The sequence below is a fragment of the Suillus discolor genome, assembly GCF_016758755.1.
Source record: "Suillus discolor strain FC423 chromosome Unknown F5147scaffold_19, whole genome shotgun sequence".
Taxonomy (NCBI): domain Eukaryota; kingdom Fungi; phylum Basidiomycota; class Agaricomycetes; order Boletales; family Suillaceae; genus Suillus; species Suillus discolor.
Genome location: NW_024541266.1, coordinates 79,241 through 97,971, shown reverse-complemented (window position 1 = coordinate 97,971; position 18,731 = coordinate 79,241). Strand labels below are relative to the sequence as shown.

At 47.9% G+C, this 18,731-nt stretch overlaps 10 protein-coding genes across 10 annotated transcripts; 4 read left to right on the top strand and 6 right to left on the bottom strand.

The window, feature by feature from the left end:
• Positions 1 to 215: 215 nt before the first annotated feature.
• F5147DRAFT_687423 (uncharacterized protein) lies at positions 216 to 1,822 on the bottom strand. Its single transcript, XM_041436841.1, has 5 exons — positions 1,234 to 1,822; positions 806 to 1,176; positions 674 to 756; positions 592 to 624; positions 216 to 540 (listed from the first exon to the last, which is right to left on the bottom strand). Exons 1-5 carry the CDS (start codon positions 1,764 to 1,766, stop codon positions 364 to 366), a joined length of 1,197 nt encoding a protein of 398 aa, XP_041294307.1. The 5' UTR covers positions 1,767 to 1,822; the 3' UTR covers positions 216 to 363.
• A 266-nt stretch (positions 1,823 to 2,088) lies between these two features.
• F5147DRAFT_687418 (cytochrome c oxidase assembly protein CtaG/Cox11-domain-containing protein) lies at positions 2,089 to 3,577 on the bottom strand. Its single transcript, XM_041436840.1, has 6 exons — positions 3,514 to 3,577; positions 3,203 to 3,463; positions 2,835 to 3,152; positions 2,611 to 2,777; positions 2,386 to 2,556; positions 2,089 to 2,329 (listed from the first exon to the last, which is right to left on the bottom strand). Exons 1-5 carry the CDS (start codon positions 3,565 to 3,567, stop codon positions 2,421 to 2,423), a joined length of 936 nt encoding a protein of 311 aa, XP_041294306.1. The 5' UTR covers positions 3,568 to 3,577; the 3' UTR covers positions 2,089 to 2,329; positions 2,386 to 2,420.
• Positions 3,578 to 3,641: 64 nt separating this feature from the next.
• F5147DRAFT_687414 (DnaJ-domain-containing protein) lies at positions 3,642 to 5,112 on the top strand. The gene is made up of 7 exons (XM_041436839.1): positions 3,642 to 3,830; positions 3,881 to 3,957; positions 4,122 to 4,183; positions 4,367 to 4,575; positions 4,637 to 4,740; positions 4,806 to 4,969; positions 5,034 to 5,112. Exons 1-6 carry the CDS (start codon positions 3,685 to 3,687, stop codon positions 4,892 to 4,894), a joined length of 687 nt encoding a protein of 228 aa, XP_041294305.1. The 5' UTR covers positions 3,642 to 3,684; the 3' UTR covers positions 4,895 to 4,969; positions 5,034 to 5,112.
• Positions 5,113 to 5,698: 586 nt separating this feature from the next.
• Positions 5,699 to 7,269, bottom strand: F5147DRAFT_633611 (uncharacterized protein). Its single transcript, XM_041432847.1, has 6 exons — positions 7,227 to 7,269; positions 6,831 to 7,167; positions 6,732 to 6,772; positions 6,583 to 6,674; positions 6,450 to 6,524; positions 5,699 to 6,391 (listed from the first exon to the last, which is right to left on the bottom strand). Exons 2-6 carry the CDS (start codon positions 7,023 to 7,025, stop codon positions 5,880 to 5,882), a joined length of 915 nt encoding a protein of 304 aa, XP_041294304.1. The 5' UTR covers positions 7,026 to 7,167; positions 7,227 to 7,269; the 3' UTR covers positions 5,699 to 5,879.
• A 1,039-nt stretch (positions 7,270 to 8,308) lies between these two features.
• Positions 8,309 to 9,851, top strand: F5147DRAFT_794365 (uncharacterized protein; the record flags this gene model as incomplete). Its single annotated transcript, XM_041443139.1, has 6 exons — positions 8,309 to 8,377; positions 8,405 to 8,512; positions 8,569 to 8,609; positions 8,658 to 8,749; positions 8,801 to 8,875; positions 8,929 to 9,851. The coding sequence occupies 6 exons, from the start codon at positions 8,309 to 8,311 to the stop codon at positions 9,444 to 9,446; spliced, it is 903 nt and encodes a 300-aa protein (XP_041294303.1). The 3' UTR covers positions 9,447 to 9,851.
• A 1,116-nt stretch (positions 9,852 to 10,967) lies between these two features.
• On the bottom strand, positions 10,968 to 11,598 carry F5147DRAFT_574303 (uncharacterized protein; the record flags this gene model as incomplete). Its single annotated transcript, XM_041431211.1, has 2 exons — positions 10,968 to 11,474; positions 11,524 to 11,598. 2 exons carry the CDS (start codon positions 11,596 to 11,598, stop codon positions 10,968 to 10,970), a joined length of 582 nt encoding a protein of 193 aa, XP_041294302.1.
• Positions 11,599 to 11,692: 94 nt separating this feature from the next.
• On the top strand, positions 11,693 to 14,764 carry F5147DRAFT_687397 (acyltransferase ChoActase/COT/CPT). The gene is made up of 7 exons (XM_041436838.1): positions 11,693 to 11,995; positions 12,049 to 12,623; positions 12,689 to 13,274; positions 13,395 to 13,624; positions 13,694 to 14,033; positions 14,256 to 14,478; positions 14,538 to 14,764. Exons 1-6 carry the CDS (start codon positions 11,704 to 11,706, stop codon positions 14,456 to 14,458), a joined length of 2,226 nt encoding a protein of 741 aa, XP_041294301.1. The 5' UTR covers positions 11,693 to 11,703; the 3' UTR covers positions 14,459 to 14,478; positions 14,538 to 14,764.
• On the bottom strand, positions 14,734 to 15,658 carry F5147DRAFT_687391 (AAA domain-containing protein; the record flags this gene model as incomplete). Its single annotated transcript, XM_041436837.1, has 3 exons — positions 15,428 to 15,658; positions 15,207 to 15,378; positions 14,734 to 15,151 (listed from the first exon to the last, which is right to left on the bottom strand). Coding segments are annotated over exons 1-3 (588 nt in total), but the record flags the coding sequence as incomplete, so codon positions are not given.
• F5147DRAFT_105389 (uncharacterized protein) lies at positions 15,622 to 18,271 on the bottom strand. Its single transcript, XM_041428046.1, has 5 exons — positions 16,999 to 18,271; positions 16,786 to 16,950; positions 16,110 to 16,732; positions 15,774 to 16,054; positions 15,622 to 15,711 (listed from the first exon to the last, which is right to left on the bottom strand). Coding segments are annotated over exons 1-5 (1,857 nt in total). The 5' UTR covers positions 17,785 to 18,271; the 3' UTR covers positions 15,622 to 15,709.
• On the top strand, positions 17,829 to 18,704 carry F5147DRAFT_105348 (uncharacterized protein). Its single transcript, XM_041428045.1, has 4 exons — positions 17,829 to 17,895; positions 17,964 to 18,038; positions 18,093 to 18,217; positions 18,480 to 18,704. The coding sequence occupies exons 2-4, from the start codon at positions 17,988 to 17,990 to the stop codon at positions 18,646 to 18,648; spliced, it is 345 nt and encodes a 114-aa protein (XP_041294298.1). The 5' UTR covers positions 17,829 to 17,895; positions 17,964 to 17,987; the 3' UTR covers positions 18,649 to 18,704.
• The last annotated feature ends 27 nt before the right edge of the window (positions 18,705 to 18,731 follow it).

The window sequence follows — 18,731 nt, the reverse complement described above, 5'->3', positions numbered from 1 at the left end:
ATTTGGGCCACTGACGTTCCGCATTTGAAAAGGGAAGGACTCGACCGAATATGAAATCGAGGTGTTTGAATGCTCGATTGAACCTCGAATTGGCGGCCCCACTACGACGTCAAACCCACGCGAAGATCGGAAACAACACAACAATGTAGATTGAGTGGAGATTGACCACGATAAATATGTGCAAGCTCGCGAGTGTTGAATAGTGTAAATACATAATGCAATGTAAGAGGTGGAGCTGTAGGTCAATCCGATCAACACGAATGACGTCTGAATTCAGAATAGCACCCACAAATCGTAAAGATTCCTGCCCAATGAGGACTAGGGATCTTGATCGCCTATGAATGAGGTGATGGTATCTGATCTTCAACATGAGATGATCCAAAAACCATTTGCCAGAGTTCGGGGCCATCCCGTATGAGAGCCTGAAACAGGAAAGTGCATAAGATGAAGCAAAATTAAAATAACCGTTGTATGACATACGATGACAACTTCCACAGCAATAAGGGCGATGATCACAAGTTCCATCCGATGAGTAGATGACTAACAGAAAAGTTAGTATGCGCCCACAATCTTTGACGTGAGATAATGTACCTCCGTAAGTAGCTGACGGAGAGTTGATTGCACCTGAGTTGGACAATTAGTTACATGTATCGTTTTACCTTGAGCATCTCACCTCCGTGGCATAGGTGATTTTCTCATTGACCGCGTTGGTTCTTGCCTTCACTTCGAGAGCCGCCGTCATCGATTTGAAGAAACCTTTCAGGTCAAGTTAGATCGATGTGGACTGATGACCATTTATGCCAACCTTCTAATTCAGGCTCAGTCCAGTACAAGTCTGGGGTATCAGAGAAGTTCTCCCTGTTGAGGTTAAGGCCCTGGCGAAACTTCATAAGCGCTCCGAGCTTCTTGATAAGGGCTTCCCTGCTCAGACCAGGCTTGCCCGTCTTCTCGAGGGAGTGCGGGAGAAGTGCTACGGAGGAGAGATAGTCCTCAAGTGATTCTTCAAGACCTGAAAGAGCTGTAGAACGTGATAGTGCTTGGGAGAATGTATATCGTGCCAGAAGGGTATCTGCGGGGAGTGCAGGGGAAACTGGCGGTACGGTAGGGGCGTTTTCAGGGTACTCGAGTGGTGCTACACGTCCAAGTATGATTAAATCTCCTTGTATTCGAGTTTTTCTGACAATGGATTTTTCGTGAGTAAATTTGGCTGGAGCAGTTGAACTGAGTACTCACTCTGTTGGATCTGTCACAAATTCCAGTTCCTCTGTCTCTGGATCCTTTAACCGGCCAACCTCACTAGGGGCAAGGACTTCTCGTGCAAATCGTCGCGCTTCTCCCTCTCCAAGACCCCAGCACACAAAACTTCCATTCGAGAACACAAAAATCTCGCCCCCGTCACCCCATTGTGGAATCCACCAGGAATCATGAAGTGTCTGAGCATCTGGAAGACGAGAACGTAGTCTTGACAATAGGTATCGTTCTGCTGTCGCAAGAGTGATCACAGGCTTGATAGAACTTCTAGTAGGTGTCGGGTTGGAGCGAATGGGTATCGATGCAGACGCACTACGACGAAGTGGTGTGCTTGCTTTTGGTTTGTGCTTTGGTGTATCCGAAGGCTCCGCATCTACAGAAGCTGAGAAAGCACGGGTATAGAGGAACCAACGGTTACGATGTACTGCTGCAGACGCAAGACTAGTATTATTAGAGTATGAGCGCAAGTTTGTTCGGAAACTAGCAGTCCTGAGTTCTCTGCAGAAACCGTTCATGGAGGGATGAACAAGTGTAGACCCAAAGCTGAAGCTTTAAGCTATGGATGATGTACTGTTGAAGAAAGCCGATCGGACGCGTCAACTATAGCCGACAAGCCATTATGTAATATTCACTCGTTCGTTGCAATAGTCTCAAAGAGGATTGCGGCTTTGCTGTAACATGTCCCTAACACTATAAGAAAAGCTAAGAATCGGCAAACGGCGGTATATCAGCAGTGTTAGGATATATAACCAATACTAGTACTATATAACAAGTTTCGACGGCCGCTATACTTTATCGATGCATCAACAGTCATGCCAGATTATGCATGGGGTTCGTGTGGGTTTAAGTTAAATTGCATGCATACAGGATTTAACATTGTCAACGTACTTACTTCAGCTAAACAGTACATGAAAACATTGAAAAGGCTTGTCGATCAGGCCGTATAATCATTCAAGACGGTAAGTGCCATTACCCTTGCATTATCAAAGGGCAGAGTTAATAGTTATGTGCCGGATTTGCGGTTGACAAGGTGCTTGAAGTTATCCGGAAGGTGTATTCCGTTGCGTCCGAACGAGTACTGGTATGTAAGTATGCTATAGAATAGATATACAAAGGAGTACGAGGAACACTTGCTATGCTCTGTGAAAATTGATCAAAGCGGACATAAATCACGAGCTCTTTCCTGGTTGCGCATTACGAATTTCTGCACGCGGTGCCATCTCATAATCTCCGAACCCAAGAGAATTCTGAACGTCTTTGTCACTTGCATCTGGCTCAAGATGACCTTGAGCGTTACGACGGGCTCTATATAATCAGTATTTGAGGTTGGTAGATTTGACGGGTAACAGAGACACGCACTTGAAGAACGTATACGACAGAACAACATCATCAATGCCCCTACATGCAGGGTCATCGAGAATGTCTTTATCTATGAAAAAAAGGAGCGGCATATCGACTTCCTCTCCTGCAAGTAATTTCTGCTCCTCAAAGCAGAAGCACTCTACTTTCGAAAAGTACGGTGCAATCTACACACCACCAAACATCAATAGCTGCTGACATCCGACATCCAGTGCGGTACCCACTCGGTCAGGCGTGACATTGTACGTTGCAATTCCAATTATGTCATTTTTACTCTCATTCTTGGCCTTATAAAAAGCAAGACTGGTTTCTCCGGGAAGGACTGTCACGAACTTCTGTTGCGGAGTAAAAGCCCACGGTAGCGCTTCAGCACGGTCAGCATTGAAATGAACCTTGATGCGACGTGCTCCGTCAACAGGAACCAGGCGCCCGGGTTCGAATCGGCCTGTACCAACATTGGGAGTGCCAGCGAAGCCGGTGGCTGCGCAAAACATTCTGTAGAGCGGAACTGCAGCATAAGTTACCCCTACTGCGAAGACAATCTGTCAAGATAGAATGAAAACATATGGGAAATAAGACAGCGAAAGCATACGACGGCAGAGGAGTACATCAGCAGATTGCGATTCCGGGCGGCGTACAATGACTGTCGGGATGCATATGGAGGACGTGATTTAGCATTCAAAGGCGTCCTGGGATGGGAATTGGTGGCCATTTTCCGCCAAAGTATGGAGCGTGATGTCGACCATGAGCATGGACTTTTACCAAGATGGGTCAAGAAATGAGTGTTGACAGTATGCAATGAACGGCTCAATGAACGACATCGAAAGAACGCGTCCAGGTAGTGATGAGTCGTCTATGAAAAAGTTAGCGTGACAAAGATGATTGATCTGAAAATGCACTCACAGACTGAGATGCACGGCCTGCCTTCAAGAGAGGCACACACAGCTTAAAGGACATCACCGTCAATGACGAGCAAGACATTTCTGCTTCCGACTTCAAGTGGCAAGCACGTGACTTTTCTCCTACCACTGGCTTCAAACCGCCCACGACGGCGACGACGACGACAACAACAACATGTCGACAGGAACATCAACACCTTCTAGTTCAAAGACACCCATTTCGACAAGCGATACAGATATAGAGCAGCTTCTCTTTCGGGAGGCATCTGCCTTCCAGCGTGAGCTTGAGGTCGAGCGGATTCTCAAGGCGTTCAAGCTCAAGTACGTAGTTGCATGTTACGTTTGATCAGTCATTTAGCATTATGACCTAGCCCATATGATATTCTCGACATAGACGAGTCTTCAAAGCCCGAAGGAATAAAGCGCAGATACCGGCAGTTGTCTCTCTGTGAGCGATCTCGCTTCACCCATCCTCTACTTCATAGAATAAAAGCTGACGGTTTTGCGCCTCCATAATCATGGTTGTTCGTTTGGTGATTCTGCTCGACCTTGAACTCGGCTTCGCTTCATGTCTGGTCGATTTTGTGCATGCGTACGTTGTTCCGTAACAAGTCATCCATCCTGACAAGACCCCCCACGCTCGTGCTCCAGATGCATTCGACCTTCTCAAGAAGGTGCGTTTTTCTCCCTCTAATGATTCCCTCCCATGCTTCTAATTCTTCCATTGAGTTCATTTCTGTGTCATCTTCCGTCACTCACAACACTCTTAATCCAACGGAAGTTTTAATATTCACTTTCCTCGCATATCATTTGGTGTGCTGTATACATATGAATCCAAATTCTCATCCTTGACTCAGGCTGAATCCGAGCTATCCGACACTGCCAAACGCGAGGCTCTCGACGCCACAATTGCAGAGGCGCGCCTACAGCTCCTCCGCAGTCACGGTTTCTCTACGAGCACGCAGGACGATGATCCGAAACTTCGAGGACTAGTCCCGCCCTTTAAGGTCCAGTTGCGAGCAAAGGTGAAGGACTTGTTAATTGAGGAAGAGGTTAGACGCAGGAAGTGAGACACTTGTCTCTGCTGTTGAACTCACTGCAGTCCTGATGATTCGGGTTTCTTGTAGAGCGATCAAGATGAACCTTGCGAATGAGGGACTGGAAGCTCGCAAAAAGGAGGAAGAAGTTGCTACAAGAAAACGTAAAGCGGAGGACGATAAAACATGGGAAGGTGCGTTCTGCTATTTCTTTGGTCACTACCACTTTCATGAATCATCGTCTATCACCTACTTATAGAGTCCCGCGAAACCCGTGTTGATTCATGGCGGTCATTCAACAATACCGCAAAGAAGAAGAAAAAGACGAAGGTTCAGATCCTCGGATGATTCTCCGAACCACCTACATCCTGGACACTCCCCAGGGAAACCCCGACGCCCTGCCATCGAACCTCATTCATCCGCGTGCGTTTGAACGTTAATATGAACACCGTCTTTTCTTGTAACCCATAGTTCTTGCCCATGTAAGAGATCTGCTATACCACAAGGACATGCTTCCTGTGCCTGACCATTCTTATACACGCGTGTGTTCAAAAACGACACGTCCAATTCATCGTACATAATCGCAAAAGGAAGCACAGGTAGACTTGCGCATATCCACTTGGTAATAAGGCTGCAGACAACTAAACTCTTCCATCTATTCAATAAGGTGAAACAATTGCGTCTTACCAGGGCCCTCGCGGATCTTTTATCTGCGCAGCGAGGCTCTGTGATTCGTGGTGATCAGTTCGAAACTCTCGAAACAGGCATCATAACTGCCAATATCGCGAGCTGCAAGCATCACACATTTCCTCCAGACTTGGTCATATTTGTGGGATAAAACAGTATAGAAGTAGAAACGGAATCAGTGAAAGTTCCACTTTACAAGGTGCAGTTTCCCATGACAGGGTGGTCAATGGATTGTGGATACAAGTATCGCGGTTAATTTGAGCGAGTACACGTACATCGATGCCAAAGGGCATAGTCGACAATCTAACCGTGGCTAGGATCGACACAACTTTAAACCTGGCATGTACTTCAATTTCAATGTCTCGCGTCTTGACTAGACCTCCACGAACCTGAAACATAGCTGTAAAAATGCAATGAATAGATGATTAGCCACCAGCTAGGATTCTTTGAATATATGGTCATATTCAGGGATGGGTATAAGTGAGCGAGGGGAACTTAGTTGGTATATTTATATTAGTGAGACCGGTATGGCGGAAATGAACATTGAAGTCAGTACGAGGATTTACTGGTTCCCTGGTCCTTGGCAGTCGGACGAGCTATCACTACATCAATCTCCATTTCCTCAAATCGACTGCGATGTTCGTGTCTACAATCTCACCACTGACCACCTCATCATGAAGAATTCCACCTCGTGAATCGCAACTTCCAATAATTCCGTTTCTACCTTGACGCTGCCTTTCTCGAATACCTCTCCATCCCATAAAGATGACCAAGTTTTGGGAGAATGAGCGAACAACTGATGCACACTGCCTGATATGTTGGCACTAACCATGCCTTTTTCGAGATCTCCAACCTGATAACCGCAGATAACGGAACCTGGCTGCGCAGATAACAGGCCCGCGAGAGCCCTGGCAAGATGCAATTGTTTGTCCTCAGTGAAGAGATGGAAAAGCCTTGTAGCACTGATTGCGCTAATGCGGCCATGAAGGGGATTGAGGGATTTCAACGAGGACAAATCGATAGCCGGGGCCGAAGAGACATCGATCGGCCGCGCAGCTATGGAAAGAAATTCTGGATCGAAGACATCTCCAGGAAGGAGGCATCCCGGGTAAGAAGTTGGTGTCGTTCTGAAAAGTTCATGGCCAAGCTCAAGGAATTCTATATACGCATGCATCCGAGTCGTTAGCAGTAATGTTTCACGGACAAAATGAATTACCGTTGATGATATCCGAAGCAATGGTATTTTTCGCAGGAAAACCATCCGCCGCAGCCTTTCTGGCATCAACACCGACTAAAATGGAGTCAAGCTTTAGTACCTACCCAACAAAGTAAATCGTAATTTGACGTACAGCAACAGCCAAGGTCGAGTAACACGGCATCGGGACGCTCACGACCAAGCTTTAGGATGTGTTCATACACAGGGTAACTCGATATGTTGAGGCTGAACACGTTCCCTTATCATGAATCGACTTGAATACATAGATCATAGCTCACGTACCGAAGAAAGACAAATCCGTGAATACAAGGATACGGTGCAATCTTTCAACAGCAGAAGGTTATTCAACTTATGGTGAGGTCGAGTCTACAAGTAACTCACCTTGTATGCTTTCGCCTGCACCTCCAGGATGTGCCTCTTCAAGCCTTCGTCATCGTCAATGCCGATTTCCGCCTTAAAGAACGCAGCTTCTTCGGAAGACAAATCGTAAAGGCTGGTGTCTATTGTTGGCAGTGATGCGAATGTTACGTCGCCCAACAACGTCGTACAGTTATCGTGTATAGTAGTAGCCTCCATCGTGATGGGATGTAACTTGTGCTACCATAGCATCGTTTCAAGGTGAAGTACTGACTCTGAGCGTCTCCCCAGGGAGGTGATTAACGAATTTTGATTGGCTGATACAAATGATATGGGCCTAAGCTAAAAAAAAGTTTCATGGCTATGTAGTCAATTATTCAACGTTCAACGTTCAATATCAATCTTGTCCGTCCTACTCACGCGTCAATGATCGCAACTTTTTATTGAGTTCATTTCTCGTCCGTTAGTACCCAAGATGCGTTTCTTTCGGTCACATCAGTGTTTCACGATCCATCATACCATCAGAGAACCGATGAACAAATGAGAAGGTTATTTAAAGCAATATATAATACAGCATCACAACAATCCTCGTATATCTGCTGACCGAATACCTGCCCGTAGAACCCTTATTGATTCATGACCGCCACTCTCAAATAACATGAAGAAGAAAACTTACACTCTTGAATGATGTTCTGAAACATAGTTGTTGTAGTAGGGATCCGGGTCTCCGTGGGCCCATCCAAGATGCAGGTGGATCAATTAGTAGGGAAACTTCCTCACTGCCTTCAAGTTGCCATCGAACCTCATCCGTATATCTTCGGTCACCCCATTCTCTTTTGTTACTCATAGCCTCTGACTGTAAGAGATCCACTAGGTCATAAACAGATGCTTCTAGTTGCCGACGCAGGCGCCGGCCCGGGATCTTAATCCCTTATGCGTGCGCACTGGCTTGCGTTTATCCACCTGACAAACAATGCTGTAGATGCTACCTCTGATTTTTAGCGAGCAATATCCAGCGCATTGTCAAGGACGAGTGTGGCCCGGACACAACCTAACCTGATCCGATGATGTCCATCAGTACGGTGAGCAAACCAACTACCGATACTAGCACTAGTGCTTAAACATTTTAGTCAGGGCAACCTCACCATGAAACTACTAGTAGTTCTCTGTTCTGGCGTGCGCTTACCATCAAGGGCAGTGCTCGACTGATGGTAGACTTTACTTACGTGCTGTAGCGGCGTGTAACATTGCCTCCGGTGACTCATTTCTTGATATTGCGTCAGCGCATCTTGGTGTTTCGGAGCCCTAACGTGAGAGTCGGGGATGCTGCGTCAATTACCATTACGAAGATTGTGCCACTCGTACTGCAAGTCACTGTGATTATCTGCTCAATTGTCTAGCTTCACATAGCCTCACTAGCTGACGTGATCGTTCTGTTAAATATAAAGGGGGGTGCAGTACTATCTCAGGACAAATTGTACCTCTTCAGAAGAAGCTTCAAGATGGAAGGCGCTACTATTCACGGGGACTCCACGATGACGTTGGGCGACATAACATTTCAGACCGCATCAGTCCCAACAGTAGACACCAGTTTCTAGTACAAGCTGTCTCCCGCACAAGCTGCATTCTTCAAGACACAAACCGGTATTCATGATGATGAAGACTTGAAAAGGCATATCCTGGAAGTTCAGGCGAAAGCATACAAGGCGAGTCATTCCCAGAAGACTTTGTAATAAGTCTAATAATCATCTACCACTGATAGGCTGCACCATATCCTTGTATTCATAGATTTGGCTTCCTTCGGTATGTTTTCGGTAGATCTGCATATCACGGAAATTGAACACTCCTCAGCTTAAACTTGTCAAATTTTGCTGTGTATGAACACATCCTTAAGCTTGGTCGCGAGCGCTCCGATGCTGTATTACTCGACATTGGTTGTTGCTGTATGTCAAATCATTATGTACTGTCCTGAATAATATTGACTTTTTTTTTAGTCGGCGTTGACGCTAGAAAGGCTGCGGCAGATGGGTTTCCTGCCAAAAATATCATTGCGTCGGATGTCGTCGAAGGTAATACAGTTTTCCTGTGAACTATCATTCCTGCTAACGATGTGTACGTGCAGAGTTTCTTCAACTGAGTCACGAACTTTTCAAAACGACACCAGCTTCTTACCCCGGATCTCTCCTTCCTGGAGATATCTTCGATCCAGAATTCCTCTCCATAGCCACGCCATCGGTCGACGTCTTTCCGGCACCAGCCATTGATTTGTCCTCGTTGAAATCCCTCAGCCCCCTTCATGGTCGCGTTAGCGCAATAAACGCCATTGCATTCTTCCACCTCTTCAACGAAGAGAAACAATTGTACATTGCCAGGGCTCTTGCGGGTCTTCTGTCTGCTCAGCCAGGCTCCGTAATTTGTGGCCTCGACAACGGAGCTGTTGAAAAGGGCACCATAACCAACAATTTATCAGGTGTCGAGTATCAGGGGTTTGCTCATTCTCCCGAGTCTTGGTCATCTTTGTGGGATGGTGAGGTTTTCGAGAAGGGGACTGTCAAGGTGGAAACGAAGTTGGCAGAAATTCCAATTGATGATAAGGGACACTTGATGACGATGATGATGTGGTCAGTGACAAGACTGTAGATGTGTATAACAGCGGGAAGCATTCGAGGTGCAAGAGACAATCTCCACCTCTACTTGTAACCCTTCCGTCTCTCGGTGAACCTGATCGTACAATAAGCTGACATTGGGTGTGTCTAAGAAATTGAAATAGTTATTCTAACACTTGAAATCAAGTGGTGACATAATTGGCCAAGGGACAGCACATGCACACAACTAAGAAGTTGCTTGATCAAAAAAATCTAATCAGAAATCACAATTATATCCTCATCGACTACCACCCGCGTCCGTGTTGGAACATTCTCTTTTCCATCGTCCGAGTCGTCCACATACATGCTATCATCTGATTCGACGTCAATGACATCTTGTCGCAACGTGGACGGAGCATATTGACGTCGCGTGGAAGCAGGGCCCGGTGCTCTATGCCGGGTGGAGTTTGTGGGCTGGCGTTGGACCGATGCTGGACCGATTCGAGGACGTGATGTCGTTGTGCTAACGGCTGGGACTGCGGACGGTCGAGATGACCCAGATACCGTCGTCATTCCTTGAATACCTTGATGGCGTGGACCCGTCGCCCGCGAAGCATTCATTTGACGCATGTCTCGTATATCAGAACCTAAGCCTTTGGTGCCTGATGGCTTAGAAGCTATCGCCAATGCTTCTGCCTCTATTTTCTCCGCTTGGGCAATCAGTTCATCATCGATGTCTAGGTCCATCAAATCTAAATCGTAATCTGAGGGTGGTGATGGGGCACGGGGTGGTGACGCAGGTTTTGCGGATGGAACATTTCGCTTTGAAGGCAGCTTGGATATGGGCTTTGGAGGTGAGATAGGCGCTGATCCAACTTCAGTTATGAAAGCCTCGAATTCCTCGTCATCCAAGCTCCACGTGGCATCCCGTGGCGCGGGGGAAAGGATCCGAGCCCGTGCCAGTGGGGCAGAGGGATTATCTCGTGGATTAGACCTGTCCGAGGTCGATGACGAAGGGAGTGAGGTGTACAGTGTAGAAGATGTAGAAAAGTATGGCGAGGTGGTCGACGCAAGATTACCTGGAGCAGAGGGAGGCTTGAGCGAAGAGGTTGGTTTAGAGGATGAGACAAGGGTAGACGAGGTGGAAGGAGGGATAGAGTTCGACTTCGAGGCTGTTCGTGCTAAGTTTGTTTTCTGTGCTGCAGCAGATAAGGGTTTCAATCGAACTGCTGGGGTTGCGGTATTGGTCGATGTTGAACCTTCCGGTGGATTACCAACAGGCCGTCTGTTAGCGACAGGAGAAGATGGAACACTAGAAAGTGGGGGTGCCTGCGGCGGAGCCTCGGCTTCAACAGGAGGTTGTGGATTGGGTTCTGGATCGGGTTGTCTAAGGGGTCTCAATTAATTTGATAATTATTTAAACGCAGGGAACTCACCCAAGCCTCCGTCTTAGGCTGCGCAGAAATATTTCATCCTGCATTACCTCGTGGTCCTCTGTTTGATGTCCTTTCAGCTCAATCGTCTGGGGTTCAAGGAAGATAACGCCTCTACGAATCTGTACGTCCTTCAAGAGGATCTAACAGCCGGATTCTATTAAAACGACACAAAGTGACTGACCAACACGCACCTTGTACCCCAGCGGAGTGACGCCAAGTTCAAGCTGTGGTATAGCACGATATTCCACAGCCTCGACAGTTGTGAAACCATCGCTTAACTCGAGACGCAGCATGCCTCTCGGATACTTTGGGACTGGGCCCTCGTCCTCTTCTGCGTCCTCTTCATCCTCCCTAATAAGGCCAGCCAAGTCCGCTCGATCCATGCGATTTTGCCTCACATTCATCAAGCTAAACGCACTAATGCCAATGTCGCTGATGGCACGAATCTCTACAAGACACGGAAGACCTGTAAGACGAGCCCTTTTGATAGTACGGATATTTTGTGGGAGGCCAGTGTTCGGTAGGGTGGAATCTGCGAAGCTGGACTGTAAAAATTGAGAAGTTACATTGGAACTAAACTGTGGAAATTCAGTTGGAGAAAGGGAGTATGAGGACGCGATCCATGAGCAACAGTCACGAAGCCAAACCTGTGGGTGAGTAAATATCATAAATGCAAACCATCAATTAGAATTTTACTGGATCTAAAGCTGGACGTGGATACTGTTCGTTGACCCATTTAAGTATGTTTGCAGGTGCAGCGGGTTCAGTCATCGAAGAAAGCTAAATGATACAAAGGCGCGTCACGACGTCGCGTCTGTCACACCATTTTATGATTTAAGTCACGTGTATCCGAGTCATTTGCTCACCAGAACTGACATGATCTCAGGCGGCCGCATAATACTCCCATACTGCCCGAGGGTACCCCAGAGTTCCCCGTTCATCCTCTCGTCGAGGTGTGCTGGGTTGAGCACCATGGCAAAGTTGCCGCGTTTGCCCGTGCCAGACCTTCGCAAGACGTTAGACCGTTACTTGCAGTCTATTCAACCCTTTTTACGCGAAGACGAGGCACGCGGTCACTCTCTCTTTGAAGCCAGCTACAAGAAACGTGTTCAATGGGTAGATGACTTTGAGAAAGGTATCGGCCGCCTTTGCCAGCATAAACTCCACGGTATATCCTCCCGTTAATCTAACAAAATTCAATTTAACTAAACGTGTCCGCAGAATTGGACGCTCGTTCGCCACATAACTGGCTAGACGATAATATTTGGACGAACTACGCCTACCTCTCATGGCGCGTCCCGCTCCTCATCAATTCTAACTGGTGGCTTACATTCATTAATGATCCCTCCATACCCGAGTCTATCTTGCGCGGTGACACCAAATCAGGTATAGAGCCCTGGCAGGTGCGTCGGGCCGCGTGCATATTGCATCGTGTTCTCGACTGGCGCGCTCGCATGGTTAATCAGCATCCAGACCCTGACACAACCCGTACTGGTGTCTGGCTCCTCACTAATACGGAGAAGATGTTCAACACATGTCGTTTACCAAGAGCTGGAGCAGATGTCCTTGCAACCAGGAATCCGGCATCTGATTATGCCCAGGATATTATGCTTATGTTGCATGATTTTGTGTATACCGTAAGGGTCTGTGAGGATGATCGGACACCGTTGCCTGTACAGACCATTGAGGATCGAATACGTGCGGTAGCACTAGATGTAATTCATAGAATAGAGTCCGGGGAAAGCGCCGTGCCAGTCGGTGTCTTGACCTCGGATGACAGAGACCGTTGGGCAGAGGTCAGTATGTTTTTCGACTCTTATTTTCTTGCTCGTCTCGTGACTAACCAACACCACTTCCGTAGAACTATCAATATTTGCTCTCCCTTTCGCCCACAAATGCCTCGACCTTCCGTGCTATCAACGAATCTATAATGGCTCTTTCCCTCGACCATTACACTGCCATGCCATGGCATTACCCAACCCCTACCTTGCCAAGTTCTTCCCAATCATCTCACGCAAGCATCCCGGCATTAGACTCCGACGCAGAAATCCACGCACACCTCCACAATACCCGCTCCCCTCCCCGAGCTCGGAACAGATTCTTCGACAAATGCCTGACCCTATCATTAGAGCGCAATACCCGCGCTGGCGTAATGGGTGAGCACGCGCCTGTTGATGCCTTAGTGCCCAGCATCGTCTTTGATTACGGTGTCGTTGCTGGTATCGACTTTTCTGCATTCTCGGAGCCTGTTCCGCGTCCTCTTGGTTTAGAAGAGGCTCGTGTGAGTGATAGTGGAAAAGGATGGTCCCGTTTAGATTGGGTGACCGACGAGCGGATCGAAGCTCAGATAAAAGAAGCGGAAGGACGGGCTCAGGCCTCGATCAATAACTCAGAGGCAGGGATTTTTGAATTCGGAGAATATGGAGCAGACTGGATAAGTAGTGTTGGTGAGTTTGTGACTCCTTGTCGGTGTTGCCTCTTTTATTTATCTTCTGGGTCGTCATTTTCCCCCTCTCCCATCCCCCTCTTTCTTTTGTTGCAAAAGTCATTAATCGCTTCACTATTAGCACGCCTTCCACCAGACGCCTACACTCAACTTGCACTCCAACTCGCCTGGTACCGCTCCCGTGGAGTCCTCACAGCGACCTACGAAACGGTCCTTACGCGAATGTTCAATGCTGGCCGTACAGAGTGCGTGAGGAGTGCAAGTGTGGAGGGATTAGACTTTGTTCAGGTTGCTAAGGGATGGGGACGTGGAGCTGAGTGTGTGGCAGAGGGGGGCCAGCACGAAGTGGAGGTAAATTTGTTTTTATACCCTCATAGTGACGACGGGAACTTATGGTTTTTGATACACTAATCTGATCAGCCCCGTGCACTTCATTCCCTCCTCCAACAGGCTATCCGGACGCAGGCAAGGCGCACGAGGGAAGCCGCTATAGGTCGTGGAATCGACAGGCACTTATTAGGCCTGAAGTTGATGCTAGAAGAATTCCCTGTAGATGCGACCACATCTACTTCCTCCTCGGACTCTCCCTCGAAATCAGGCCCCACTGACCCCCCACAAAAACGTACGCACCCTCTCTTCGCCGACCCTCTTTTCTCTCGCTCTCAGGAGTGGAAACTTAGCACTAGTGGCTTGAGCGCCGGTGACCAATTCCGAGGCACTGGCTTTGGAGCTGGTTGGGAGGATGGTTATGGGATTAATTGTAAGTTTGATTCGTTTATTTTACAATTGTTTTGCGGGATTGTCGAACCTCAGTGAGGAATTTTTCGTCTGTAATAGTTTCCCGTCTGCATTTGTTATTCTCGCCGACATCACCATCGGTTGACTAGGTCGACTGAAGGTGTTTCATTTTCGAATATAATTGGCAATTCCGCTCACGCTCACGCTTGCCACAAAACCAAGCTCATACTCTGTTCTCTCACAGATCTCATAGCACCCAATCGCATCAAATTCTGCGTCGAGTCCAAATTCTCGTCCCCGCTCACCTCCACGAATAAGTTCAAGCAACATATCGCAGATGCACTCCGGGATATGCAGGCGATTTGCGAGGCTGGAGAGCTCGAGTTGAAAGACAAAAAGAAGAAATCAGTGGATGGGGCAGACACGCGAGTACAGGCGCGGTTATAGGCCTGGTGGCGTCAACCAAGGTTTGTGCCTTAGCTCGTTGAACACACGGATCCGATACTGATGGAGAGATCATCGCAAGCGATCGGACACCATACAGATTCAGTAGAAGCTTGGATACTCGATCAAGAATTCTACATGCATGAAATGGTTACCAACGATCGACCTCGCTCGTCTGCCTAACTTGTGTTGGCGATCGCGAGGTCCAAACTCCACCAAATTAGCCTACTCTTGTTTGCACAAAACTAAACTATACCTATGTATCGCTCACTATACAATACACCACTCAGACGCAATTGAAAAACTCATTCTTGATTCCAAGAAAAAGAAAAAAATGTCCCTCATAAGGAGTATTGACCGCGCGAGCTATCGTACAGACCAACTACGTATCATACAACTAACCATCATCGCGAAAGTAAATTCTGGTCGAGGTGGTTAACAACTAGCACCTTCGCGGGCCCACCTACAGCGCAATCTTGTCCAAGTCATCCTTTTCGATCCACTCGTGTTCATAATACTCCAACAAGCTGCCCACAAGTGAGTCACACCCTGCCCGCTTCATGAATTTCTGACTGGTGCAGATGATCATGCCTTTCTTGCATCGAGTAAGCATGACATTAGTCCGGCGCAAGTCAGCGATGAATCCGAGCGCCATGGACCGCACGAGTGAGATTATGATATAATCCTCCTCGTTACCTGCCACGAACGAACCATAAATATAACGTTACAAATATATGTTGCGAGAACGAACCTTGAAACGAATCAACGTTGAAACATTTATCTTCCCATTCAAGCTCATTGAGCTTCAAACGCTCCTCGATCAAACTCCGCTGAGCGTCGTACGGGGTGATGATGCGGAATTGCTTATTCTTTGCTTGCAGCATGGCAGCAATGTGGAGAATGGTTTGGCACTCCTCAAGGTTCTGCGCACGACATTAGCCAACTGCGAGTGACCGAATTCAAGTGACTTACCTTCCAACTAGTTCCATGTAACTGTTCCTGGCTGGGAATGTTGATAAAATGACAAGCCATCCTCTCGTTCGTGACAGAATGTTGCGGATTCGACTCGAGCAGGCCATCGTAGACAGCTTCAGATATGAATTGTCCAATTTGAGGCGGCATCCTGTCTACAATAAAATGATAAAATTTGGGATACGGAAACATTAGGTAAAGGACTTACATTGGGTATCCAGGAAAATGGCACGGTCCTTGAGATGCTTGACCTCGAAGATGCTCTTCAGGTCCTGGATATCATCCTGACCATAGGGTGGCACTGAAGATATCAGAACATGTGATAGTACGCAGAAGAAAGACTCACATTGTTTGTCATCACCAATGAAGCAAACCTTCCTGATGGTAGTGTGAGAAGTGAAGAGAGGTATGTAGTCACCGATCTCAATTTGGGATGCTTCGTCGATGACGAGGGTCCTGAGTGGCGCGGCTTTAAAACCTCCATGCATGCGAAGAGCAAAAGATGAAAGCATCGACAGGGTACAGAGAATGACTGGGCTGTTCCGGAGCTCCTGGCAGAAATTTGGAGCCTTGAAGTCCTCCGATATAATGATATTGGCCCGAATCTTGGCATAGAGGTGCTCGTGCCTAGAGTGTATCAGTCTGCCTAAAGGGGGAAAAGTCCGCTAGTAAAAGAACTGACCAGTATTCGAAAAATTCCTTTGAGACGAGAAGCTTCCATTTGGTCAGGCCAATGTCAGCGAGTTTCTCGGCAATGTTTTTGACGGCAACATTGGATTGTGCAATGAGCCAGATGCCAGAGAGTCCACCGGCAAGGGCGGTCTGAACAAATGAAGCAATGACAGTGGTCTTACCGGTTCCAGGGGGCCCCTGGATGACAGTGAGACGCTTGTCATTTGACTGCTGAAGCATTTGCTTCACAGCTTTCGTCTGGGATGGATTGAGGGGGCGAGTGACACGGTCGGCACGGTATCTGACAATATCCGCATCGTTCGCCTCCTCCGTCCAGGCGAGGGGCCATTGGAAGTCGTCCCTTGGAGAGGAAAAGAATATGAGCTGAACCCATGGGTTGTCGTGCTCAAGGTTGATGAGACCTTGGAGGATCTCTAGAACCTTTTGAGCACGCTGGCTCTCAGCCTGAGTAGGGTCTTCACGGCCGACAATCTTGATCGAGCCTATAATCTTGCCGACTAAACTGAGACTGTTGGTGGTAGCAAGGTTGGCGGTGCGACCCTGAGACCTGCCGATCTGTCCGTCGATAGTGAAGCCCAGCCCGTCGCGCCCACCGATATCAATGAATGCATGCTGAGAAAATCGGTTGTCAAGTAAGGCATAGTATGGACACGCGGACTACATGCCTGATGCTGGTTCTTGCGGATTTTGTTCTGGTATCTGTCGACTTGGGCATGGATGCGGTTGTTCCTATGATCGACAGAAGTAGCAAACTGACGCGTGACCTCGGCCGGCTTCTTCTGCTCGAGCTGGAACGAATCCTTCGAGCTCTTCGCGAGAAACTCTAATGCCTGTGATTACGATCAGCGCCATCGTTCATCCAGAAAGCAGTGATCTACCTCGTCAGAGAGCCGGAAGGTATCCACCGGGGGCACTTGCGCGAGACGATCTTCCATGCTTGAGAGCTGTGATAGATAGTGTGCGATCCATGCACGTAGTGCAAGTGGAGTAATGCCATTCTTAGCGGCAGGGGCCACAGGCAGATGATTGATGATAGTATCATCGCAGAATATTCTGTTGATGTTTACATCGTGTACACGATGAAGATCACCAACGGCCTGTTTAACAATGGCGAGCGGGACACGTGTTTTCGATATGCTCTGTATATCGATCGCATTTGCGATTCGAAGATCAAGTGTTTGAAATAGAGCCAGAGCGATCGAAGCGACATCGAAAGCGTATAAGAATCCGGTTGTGCGACGAAGGAGGTTCTGTGTCAAAAACTCCCGAGCGGTGTTGCCTCTCTCACTGGCGGGTGTGACAGGGCGTTCATCGTGTTCGTTGCCCTTGTTCTTCTTCAACTCGAACTCGATACCGATAATAGTGGACGTGTCGGAAATTGCAAGCATCGCGAGCTCTCCAGTGGGCGCAAATCCGCCAGCAAGGCCAAGGGCACGTCCCTCGTTCCTTTCTAACAGACTGCGCAACTGATGTTGCTCTTCGATGAAGTTGGATTCATGTATAATATGGGCCGACAGCTGTCCACTGTCGACTTCCATGAGATGTTGATAGAGCAGTCTTGTTGCTGTGGGCATGATTAATGATGGTGGTGAGTGGCAATGTCTAACGATGGAATGCAACTCTATTTCAAGGTCTGCAATGAGGATCCGGGCCCGAAGCCTCATGACTAGTGGGCGCTTGTTGAGTCCTGACTCCAGCTAGAATTTCCGAGCAGTCCCCGTGGTTCCCAGCCCTTCAAGTTTAAGCGGCCTTCCGAGTCTTTCCATTGTCTATAGGTATCACAATCTCTCCGCAGCCTTTGCCGCTTTGTCCAAAGTGTCGTCCTGACTCTTACCCTGCCAAGCTCTTTTTCTGGCTCCAGAACTCCATGGAAGGATCTAAATGTATCTGTGATTGTTCTCACAGACTCGCCGGTTGGGTAGGTGTTGCTGACCACGACCGCGACTCGCCGAGTCCAAATTTACTCTGCTAGGCGCACTATTTGGGGTCACCATCTATCAGAATGCTGATTGTTATCATTGTCCCCGCAACAAAGGGCGAATGGAAGGAAGATAGCCGTCTTTTGTATGGAGTGACGGTATCCACTTGTTCATTATGGTAGGTTAATTCCTTTGTGCTTTGTGGTAGTCTATTGATCACACGCGCTCTGCCTGTTTACTAACATCATCACGCAACGTGAAGAACGCCCGGCTATGTTATACACAGGTCCAGCACCTGTCTAATGGTGCCCAGATTAGTGGCAGCGCTAATCGTTTAAGCCATCGGCTAGCTCTGTCTACCTTCTGAGCGTTGCTGCGTGGGGTTCTACCATAGAGGGTTCATGCAGTAGTACACTACCCGCTGACGCTTCATACTACAGGACTCTCGCCGTCGGGATATTTTGCTGTGGAGCAGTGACAGATTTCGGGCAGTCAGCACTCAGCACTCAGCGTCCGACCTTGACACTAGGGTGGCCTCCTGCAGGTTTCGACGTACACCAAATAGTTTACATATGCATGTGGTTCAATACAACAGATCTCTATCCTTGATCTACAAGCATGTATATACACCAATTGCCATATAATACAAAATGCAGTGCGATATGCGACAAGAAAGTCCCAAAACTCAATCA